Below are 10,170 nucleotides of genomic sequence, written 5' to 3' on the forward strand. Positions count from 1 at the left end.
GAAAATGAACCCATTGAGGATTGAGTCGTGTGCAGCTGAACGCTCACTTGGGGGCCGCAGTTCCTGCTGAGGAGAGAAGGAGGAAAGAGAAACAGAAAAACACTTTATCTGGAGCTGAATGAGCCGAGAGCAGCAGCTCTGGAGACATAACGAAACTCAATCAGTTTATTGTATCTCTGCGTAATACATGTTGTCTGTTTCATTAATCTTTTTGTTATGGAGGAGACTAATTTCTGCATCATTCATTAAGAAGTACACTTCATTTTTAGAGTTAATTTTTGTTTGTATTTTCTTAAACCAAACCACAAAAAATGTAATTTCTCTTGTTAAAATGCTATAGTGACTAAAATGGCGTTTAGACATTATTCTAAAACTATTAAAGATGTGTATAACAGGATTCCTATGATCATGAAAAACCTGGAATAGTCATGGAATTGTAAAATGTGTATTTCCAGGCCTGGAAAAGTCCTGGAAAAAATAAAATCCCAAAAGTTTTGGAAAAGTCATAGAAATTTGTTATATTCATATTTTGTGTCGTTCATTTACGCTGAGTTTTAAAAAATTCACATGCTTTTAAAGAAATACGCTCAAAATATAAGCAGGCATACGCTCTAAACTAACTGAGTTAGTGTGAGAGCGTATGCGTAAGGTATACTGTATGCCTTAGAATTCTCATTGCTAGTTTAAATACTACATTTTGTCACGTTCTCATGTATACACCGAGATTTCACAAATGTTTGGACATGGAAATTTGGTTTAAAGTTGTTGAAAAGTCATGGAAAAGTCTGAATCCACTTTGTCTCAGCTACACATTGGTGGTAGTTATAGATTTGCCCTTTTTTATATGTACAGCAGCAGAAAAACACCTAACTCAGAATGAAACCATATTGAAATCAACCAGATCCAGATTTCCACTTGAATCTGCAGCTTATGTCTCACATTCATAGAAAACTGATTGAAAATGTCCAACCTGGGGTCAACATGTCTTAGTTCCTGTTCGTCTCCAGTCATGTGAGCCTCTTGTATCTGTCTGTGTCCCCCAGGTGGCGCTGGTCCGGTGGACGGAGAGCGTCGGCCTGACCCTGGTCAACAGAGACCTGGCCTCGCTGCAGCTGAGGACTCCGTCCGGACAGATCCTCTCCTACTACATCCTGCAGATCTTCCCCTTCACCTCGGAGAGTAAAAGGATGGGCATCATCCTCAGGGTGTGGACCGAATGTTTTATATTATTATGAGTGGATTTCTGTGTGGTCTTTATAGAGACCATTTTGATCAGGCCCTTTATTTACCAACCTTTTGTCCTTTTAATAAGGTTTTAATGGTTTTAACTGGTTTGAATGTTGATTTATTTTCAACTTAATCAAACCTGAAGCCGTAGAATAGAATTTAAACTACAAAATACTTTTTTAAGTCACATTACCAGTGGCTCAGAATTAATTCCCTTCAAAAAGGCCACAGACGAATATGTGCGACTGTTTAAATCATTAAATCAATGGGACAGGAAATGTTGTAAGTTGTCATTTCTGATTTGATGTAGGAGGAGTCAACCGGAGACATCACGTTCTACATGAAGGGAGCTGATGTTGCCATGGCGAGCATCGTCCAGTATAACGACTGGTTGGAAGAAGAGGTAAAGGCTCCACTTTGAAACCAGTCAGATTGTTTTTAGACTGATTTGTGGACGTACATTGTAAGTCGTTGTTTATGTGATTTAATAAGTCAGAAATACGATGGAGAAGCAGAGCAGCAGCACAAACTCATTTAATAGCTTCACAATAAAACGCACCGTGTTTGTTTTCCAGATGAATGCTTTTAATGTGGAGCAACAGCAGGAAGTGTTTGGTTTGCACGAGCAGTGACTTTCACAGCTGTTAGCGAGAGAGAGAGAGAGAACAGGAAATTATGAAAATTAATTTAGAAATGGAAACAGGAATCCCTCGAGCACATCGATCACCACGGGAGGAATCACGTGGAACATTGAGAACTACGACATCGACATAATCACACAATGTAAATACAGAGAATGCCCATTGCGGGAATATGTATTTGCTAAACGGGGGTTTGGTTTCATTCAAATCTTACACTTCATAAATTTGAATCAATATTTTTCTCACATAAAACGAGCCACTGCGGAGGAAGCTGTCAACAAAATAACAAGATATTCAACGTATCATAACAACGTATAAATCCGTGAACAGACGCGTTGATGTTTGATTCAATAACCTCTTTTAATGAGGACATGCATCGAGTTGATCAACCGGCCGAGTCTGCACCAGTTTAGTGGTCGAAGGTCTTGTGCGCATATGTTCATAATTATATTGGCATTATTGAGTCATTTAGCACCGGGGGCGGCTTTTGATTTAATTAGTGACCTAGATAAAGTTGAGGTAATTACAGTTTGTCATATTCCCGAACAATGGCGCTAACGATGTGTGTTGGCTGTAATATCCCACTGTCAAATCAGCCGGCGCCGCTTGTCAATAACCAATCAACAGGACGGATTCGCCCCATCGGTGTTTCATATCAAAAATAAACCGCCATCCTTTTGTTTTACTGTGTCCTCTGAATCTCACCACGGGCTATGTTATTCAATATTGATTTCTTTTTGGTGTTGGTAACAATATGCTGCTATTGACTTTACTGTACATGGTGTACTTATACAGCAGCTGCTCTGATAGAATACATGATTTGCCCTATATTTGATTTAAGTTTGTCTTGGGGGGGGGGGGAAAGGACATAATTAAACACACAAAAACATTTATTTTAAATAACCCAAATCCTCTGATTCAGTCAAGTGTTTCCAAAAGTGCTTGAAGTTGAACGTCTAACTCGCTCCTCTGGTTTCCCTCAGTGTGGGAACATGGCCAGAGAAGGCCTGAGGACGCTGGTGGTGTCCAAGAAGTCTCTTTCCGAGGAGCAGTATCAGGACTTCGAGGTATGGAAGGAACCCTGATGTACTTCCTGTTCTCTCTGTACTGTCCCAACGATTTCTTTTGCACTAGTTGTGTCTCTACTTTGTGCAGAATCGCTACAACCAGGCGAAGCTCAGCATCCACGACCGAGGCCTGAAGGTTGCAGCGGTGGTGGAGAGTCTGGAGAGGGAGATGGAGCTTCTGTGTCTGACGGGTGTGGAGGACCAGCTGCAGGCCGACGTCAGGCCCACGCTGGAGCTGCTCAGAAACGCTGGCATCAAGGTCAGCGAGGAAGATGATGATGATGATGGAGAAAGACTGGGAACGCCACTTCTCCTGTCCTGTATACTGATGTTGTTTCCTTGTTAGATCTGGATGTTGACGGGGGACAAGCTGGAGACGGCCACATGCATCGCCAAAAGCTCCCATCTGGTCTCCAGGAGCCAAGACATCCACGTCTTCAGACCAGTACGCTGCTTTACTTTTCTCTTTCCCTCTTTTTCCTCGTGGCCGGTTTCTGGAGATCCAGGAGACGAGGACGCCCGTAAAATATTCTCGTGGCTAATTGTATTGTGTGGCCCTCGAGCAGATCTCCAGCAGAGGAGAGGCCCATCTGGAGCTCAACGCCTTCAGAAGGAAACATGACTGTGCTCTGGTGATCTCTGGAGACTCCTTAGAGGTGCTACAACACAACACTTCACACACAGACACATTTCTCTGTGCAACACATGATGCTGAGGACGCAGCCAAATAGGCGAGGAGAGAATAGAAAACATTTCTCAGCCAAAACTTCAGAGTTCAATGAAAGCCTTAAGGAGCAAGTTGAGACATAATTTCCTTTTATAAGGAGTTTTAAGGAGTTTTATGTTTGTGTTTAAGGGGAAACTGATCAGATTTTGTATTTCTATTGGCCTATAATATGGTTTACAAGTCCAAGTGATTCATATTTGTAGTAAGAAACCACGCAGATGCATCAGTAGCTTGTTCTTTCATGTAAACAGTGTATTTTGTGTCACTGCAGGTGTGTTTGAGTTACTACGAGCATGAGTTTGTGGAGCTGGCGTGTCAGTGTCCAGCCGTGGTCTGCTGCCGCTGCTCCCCGACCCAGAAGGCCCAGATCGTCCGGCTCCTGGCGCAGCACACGGACAACAGAACCTGCGCCATAGGTGAGAGCTGAGGACGGTTGGTGTCCTGGGAAATAATGTCTTTGTGGATTCAGCTCAGTCTACAAGGGAGGACGTCATTAGACTCTGTGTTAAAGAGTCAACTGGACAGATGAATGAATCAATGAATGTTTAGTAAGATGCTTAAAAACACATTCTAGCTCCAGTTGTGTATTTAACACACAGGCACAGACACACATAATAAAACAACATATAGTGCATGTCTTATATTACTTGTATTACCTTCTTCATCCACAAGATGGCAGTCAAAGCTCAGTATGAGAAGCCATGAAAGTTGCATTAAACCATGTGTAGCTTTCTTGATAATGTTGAATTTCTCTGTTTCCTAACAGGTGACGGAGGAAATGATGTGAGCATGATCCAGGCGGCCCACTGTGGGATCGGGATTGAAGGAAAGGTAAAAGCTTCCCCAAACACACACGTTACCAGAGAGCCTTTTCAGTATGACCTCAGATGTTTTCCTGGGTTAGAACCTGTCACCTGATCCCGTCACAGCAACTCTGATCTGTTTTAAATAAACATAATAAACCTCTTAATACAAACAAAGCAGTATTTAAAAGCCACAAACTGTCCACGCTTCCTTTAAAACTCAATTTACACCTTTATTCTGTTCTTTTTACAAGGTGGCGCTGTTACAACCTGTCAGAATCACCATGTCTCTCCTCTTGTTGTTTCTCCAACAGGAAGGAAAACAAGCGTCTCTGGCCGCGGACTTCTCCATCACTCAGTTCAAGCACATCGGGCGCCTGCTCATGGTTCACGGCAGGAACAGCTACAAGCGTTCTGCGGCGCTGGGGCAGTTTGTGATGCACAGAGGGATGATCATCTCCGCCATGCAGGTACAGGAAGCTTCACCACACAGAGTTTATTTCCATGTTTTATCACTAATACTTCTAAAGTCGTACTTGTTTGAAGTTTTGTTCCTGATATCTGCTCTTAATTAAGTTTCTTTTTGTACTTTTTGCTGTGTGGTGACGCCAAACACATTTTTTCCACATAGTATAATTTGGAAAACCCACAAACTTTACAACATTATTCATACGTTTTCTGTCCTCAGGCCGTTTTCTCCTCAGTCTTCTTCTTTGCCTCCGTGCCCTTGTACCAGGGTTTCCTCATGGTCGGGTAGGTGCCTTCGCCAAATATCACTTAAACTTGTGTCCAGTATTATCGCAGTTACACAACCACTGATAAATGAGGATCCCTCTCTGCAGGTATGCCACTATTTACACCATGTTCCCAGTGTTCTCTCTGGTTCTGGACCAGGACGTGAAGCCGGAGATGGCTCTGCTCTACCCGGAGCTTTACAAAGACCTCACCAAGGTAAAATAACCTCTTCAAACTCTTTTATCCTCATTTCCTTCTTCAGTATAATGTGAAATTACAGTTGTTGGTGTTTCTCTCTTTCAGGGGCGTTCGTTGTCTTTCAAGACTTTCCTCATCTGGGTTCTGATCAGTGTTTATCAGGGTAAGGTGCACAAACTCTGAGTCACACTGTAATACGGTTACATCATGACTCTCATGTCTTTAAGGCACAGCCACTCTGTCTTGGCCAACTGTCAGAGAAACTCCTCATCCACCATTTCATCATTCCTCCTGTGTCTAATGCCGCGGTCCCCGGGCCTCTCAGAACTCTCAGATAGTCCGTTTCTCAGTATCTTAGGTTTCCACCCAGCGTCCACTTTTACATGCGGGCTTTTGTCCGTCCAGTAAATCGATATTTCTGTAATCGCTAAGCCATGCAGCGTGTGAGAAAGATCTATGTTCCTGCTGGAGCGTGACTTCCTGACAGCTCTGGGTTTTTAATTAAAGGCCAATACCAGGTCTGCTGGCGGGGGGGGATACTGTGTGGACGATATGAGAGGACAACAGACACAGGAGGACAATATTAGGGCCCCAATCTCAACCTAATTTATTACAGCGTTTGACTCGCTGGAATGCGCTGAAGAGAAACTGTGTGTGAGAGTAATTATGAGATCACTTATCGGCCATTAAGCCCAATTTATGTAGTTTAATGTTAAAATGAAAAAGCCGCAAAGATAGAGAAGGAACCGAGAGATGAGTGAGCGACTGGACAATTAAAGACTGAAACACACTGAGCTGCTTCTACTCTCATAGAAGATGATATCAGAGCTGAGCTCCAGACACACAATCCTTCACTCAGTGTCTCCGTCAAACAGAGCAACTCAATGTTCAGAGTAGAAGTGATTTGGACCAAAGTGTATAAAGGAAGTTTGTTGGATTTCTCAGAAACTACTTGAGTGAAGGACTATAGAAATAAAAGAAAAACTAGAAATAAGAATCTGGTGGTAGTGAATATAAATGTGGTTTTATTGAATCATTAGGTTTAACAGATAAAAACAGATCAACTAGAGCAGCACAATCTCTACAATTCTAGTTCCTGGGATTTATTAATATAAATATAAGTGCATCAAGTTGCATAATCCCATAAATCTCAATATCATAAACATGTCAAAGTCCTAATATCTGGAAATGGACAAAATGTACCTTACTTTGAAATGTTGAGAAAAGATAATAAACATTTCTTGGATCCAAACCAGAATGTTCCGGGTTCTTCCTCCGGCCCAGGCTCCACTCCTCCACCGAGTTTGGCTCAAATCGGTTCAGTAATTCTGTTTAATCCTGCCGACAAATAAACAAACAAACAAACAGACATGGATGAAAACACGACCTTGGCGTCGGTAACAGTTTGGTTCAACGCCATCGGGACAAAGATCCTGGGAAAAAGTGAAAATACTGGAACACGACCTGTGAACATTGATCGAAATCAGACTAACTGTTACCTTTGGCGCCATCAGGTGGTATCCTCATGTATGGCGCCCTGGTGCTGTTCGAGTCGGAGTTCGTGCACGTGGTCGCCATCTCCTTCACGGCGCTCGTCCTCACCGAGCTGCTGATGGTGGCGCTCACCATCCGAACCTGGCACTGGCTCATGGTCGTGGCCGAGTTCTCGAGTCTCGGCTGCTACCTGGCGTCCCTCGCCTTCCTCAACGAGTACTTCGGTGAGTACTGAGTATTTGTACTTCTTCACAAGAACTTCGGTGAGTTCCAGGTGTTTCTCCCAGTGTTTGTTCTTCTTCTCGTTTCTTATTTAGACCCAACAATCGTCCGAAAACCTGAAGAAATTTGTTTTACTATCGTGATAAAGAATAAGAAGCTGAAACTATGAAATAGACGTTTTATCTTAATTTGAATGAATCATGAATACATCGCGTATTTCATAGTTTCAGACGTATTCTCGTATTTTACTAACGACTGATCTTCCTGTTCAGTGGAAGGAAAAAGTTTTGATTTGTTAAGTTCAGAATAAAACGCACTGAGCACTTCCTGGCGCCTCAGTCTCCCTCAGCTTCCTGCCACCTGTGACGTGATGATGTCACCGCCCCCCCCCCTTGTGTTCCTCTGCTCACTGCTGATGTGTCACTCACTGTCTCTGCTGCTCACTTCTCTTGCTTCTGTACGTCGCTAACAGGCATAGGCCGGGTTTCCTTGGGATCTTTTCTTGGTAGGTTGGCAAGCCTGTCAATTAAATTCACCCCCCCCCCCATCCATCTGTCTGTTGTGGTTGGATTTCATGTTCATGTTCAAGTCACCCGCACTGCTCGTCTTTGTTGTCTCATGCTAGTTGTGTCATCTCATTTTTGTGTCGTGGTAAAAACACACAAACTTCAACACATCCTGACTTCTTATCTGTTTTTCTTATCTCTTGTAATCAAAGCTGTTTTCAGACATTTTCTAGCTGTATTCTCAAACCTGCTCATATTTTCGGGAGGTAACTCGTCTGAAAGCAGCTTCAGGGATGAAACTACAATCCTGACTTAGTGATCATGTGTCTCTCTCTCTCTCTCTCGCTTTCTTCTTCCAGACTTGTCCTTCATCACCACTTGGCCTTTCCTGTGGAAGGTGTCGGCCATCACGCTGGTCAGCTGTCTTCCTCTCTACATCATCAAGTACCTGAAGCGCAAGTTCTCACCGCCGAGCTACTCCAAGCTCTCCTCCTGATCAACTGGGATCAACTGGGACCAACTGGGACCAGCTGTGTTCCTGTCGTAGTTCAGTGCTTCCACAAGCTTTGTATCTCCAGCACTTTTTCTTTTTAACCCTTGTGGATCCTCACTGGGGGACGTGTGACCCGAGGCGGTCGAGGAATCACTGGAACTTGCTCTTTGGATTTTTCTTTTCTTACCTGAGATGTGGGACTACTTGAAAAGTTTGAGCACATAATGAAAGAGGACGGACTGAAGGAGTTTTTCCACAGAAGAGTGAATCACTGAAAGGCCAGAATCACTCGAGCCTTTCTGGACAAAGAGGGTCAACCTGCCTTCCTCCGTTTTAAAGTATTTAAAATCAAATCTGCTTCAAGTGTCACTTTGGCTGCATCACCACGGATGTTTGACTTTTTATACACGTGGAGTTCAGATTTTTTTAAGTATTATTTTTTACTATGATTGCAGTTGTTTGCCTGCATCTTTGAACAATGTCCAGTTGCTGTATAAAGGGGACGAAGAGTTTCCCTGTGTTTCTGTAAATAGCTTTTGATGACCACTGCCGTCGATGTAAAGCTTCACCGACCAAACAGGATCATTAAGAGAAACCGAGGAGTGTTTGTCCCGGGTCTAAAACCCCCCCCCCCCCCCCCGGGCGCCAAACAGCGTTCTCCGTGCATTTGCTGCTTTTGTCGTTAAGACGCCGAACGACCTCGTCGGGCTCTCACCTCTGCAGAACACAACCAGCACACTCCAAAGCAACATGAAGCCTTGTGTCCTCTGCGTATTCCAGCCTTGATGTCGTCCGTCGCCCCCCCCACCACGCTGCGGCCGCTCGCTCTGTGCCTCGTTATATCTCCACATGCTGATCGGATGTAAAACAATCAGACTTTTCGGTCCATGTTTGTTTTTATCTGCTGATTCAGCAACAAACTCGCTGCTCTGCTCTGACGTGTTTCTTCTGAGGGTCGAGTTAAAGTCACAAGAAGGAGCCTGAAAAACACACTGATGGCTGGATATTTTTAGGCCTTTATTGATAAAACGAGCCCCCCCCTCCCCTCCTGGGCGTCTGTGTGACTTTGTTCGGCCGTTGACATTCAGGAGGGAATGAGTTTTATCATTCACTCCATGTTCTCTGAAGCACAGTAAGAGAAACCAGCTGGGAGAGAGTTTAAATGTGATGTGTTCCTTGTAGTTCAGTCAGTCTTTATTTGAGTTGAATCGTTCCTGAACACAATCACTGGAACATGAAGCTGTAGCTCGAGACAAAAGACAAAATATGGATGCGGTTATTAAAGAATGAGTCGCTCACTTTAATACAACTTTACTTTTTACAAGAATAAATTCCACGTGTTCATTCCTGCTCTGTGTGTTTTTGTCGACATGTTGTGTGTTTGTTGTTTTCATGTCCCGCACTGCGATTTCTAACTGTGTCTGTTATTTATAATATTGTTATTGATTAAAGGGTAAATCAAAACAAGAAGCTACAGATTTGAAATGGTTTTCACTTCCTGTTTTCTGTCACAAATTCAAGAGGGTTATTTCTTTTTCTGCCAATGTTGAAAGTCTTCACACGGCCACTAGGTGGAGGTAGAGACCAGATACTCGAGGTTTAGATGATGAGAAAACATGAAGTTTACTGCACAGAGTTCAACAAACACACACGTGTACACTCTAAATGCCTCTAAATGGTTTTTCACATCAACATCCCTGAATTATTCTGTTAGAAATCAAGGAAAATGTTTAAAAACGCCCTGTGTAGCAATGTTAAAGACAGGAAAACAACCTGGATCTGCCCAGACTTCACATCAGTTCCCCGGCTCCACCACATCCTCCCACCACGTTCCAGTAGCTTCTGCACAATCCTGCAAAACAATAAACTACCAATCGAACCGAAACTTCTCATTCCTGTGAACTTAAATTTTAAAGATACAAGAAAGAGTTAATTTGAGAAAGAACATTTGGTTTTGTAAGAACAAAAAAACGCCTTGGGAGATGAGAAATCTCTTTTTCAAGCACGTGGATCCAGAATAAGATTCACAACCTTAACTATGGGTTACAGACAAATTA

The 10,170-nt window shown here is 43.2% G+C and overlaps 1 protein-coding gene across 1 annotated transcript in view; it reads left to right on the plus strand.

Annotated features, from left to right (window-relative positions):
* The window catches only part of atp9b (ATPase phospholipid transporting 9B), a 32,798-nt gene extending 24,173 nt beyond the window's left edge, over positions 1-8,625 (plus strand). Inside the window, exons 16-29 of the mRNA XM_061093154.1 lie at positions 1,044-1,205; positions 1,538-1,630; positions 2,852-2,935; positions 3,024-3,194; positions 3,282-3,380; positions 3,502-3,591; positions 3,934-4,078; positions 4,429-4,493; positions 4,780-4,935; positions 5,154-5,218; positions 5,308-5,416; positions 5,504-5,561; positions 6,913-7,116; positions 7,980-8,625. Of these exons, the coding sequence (XP_060949137.1) occupies positions 1,044-1,205; positions 1,538-1,630; positions 2,852-2,935; positions 3,024-3,194; positions 3,282-3,380; positions 3,502-3,591; positions 3,934-4,078; positions 4,429-4,493; positions 4,780-4,935; positions 5,154-5,218; positions 5,308-5,416; positions 5,504-5,561; positions 6,913-7,116; positions 7,980-8,116 (1,638 nt within the window). The 3' untranslated portion in view covers positions 8,117-8,625. The remainder of the gene's footprint in view (positions 1-1,043; positions 1,206-1,537; positions 1,631-2,851; positions 2,936-3,023; positions 3,195-3,281; positions 3,381-3,501; positions 3,592-3,933; positions 4,079-4,428; positions 4,494-4,779; positions 4,936-5,153; positions 5,219-5,307; positions 5,417-5,503; positions 5,562-6,912; positions 7,117-7,979) is intronic.
* Positions 8,626-10,170: the final 1,545 nt, after the last annotated feature.

The sequence above is a fragment of the Limanda limanda genome, chromosome 19 (assembly GCF_963576545.1).
Source record: "Limanda limanda chromosome 19, fLimLim1.1, whole genome shotgun sequence".
NCBI classification, from domain to species: domain Eukaryota; kingdom Metazoa; phylum Chordata; class Actinopteri; order Pleuronectiformes; family Pleuronectidae; genus Limanda; species Limanda limanda.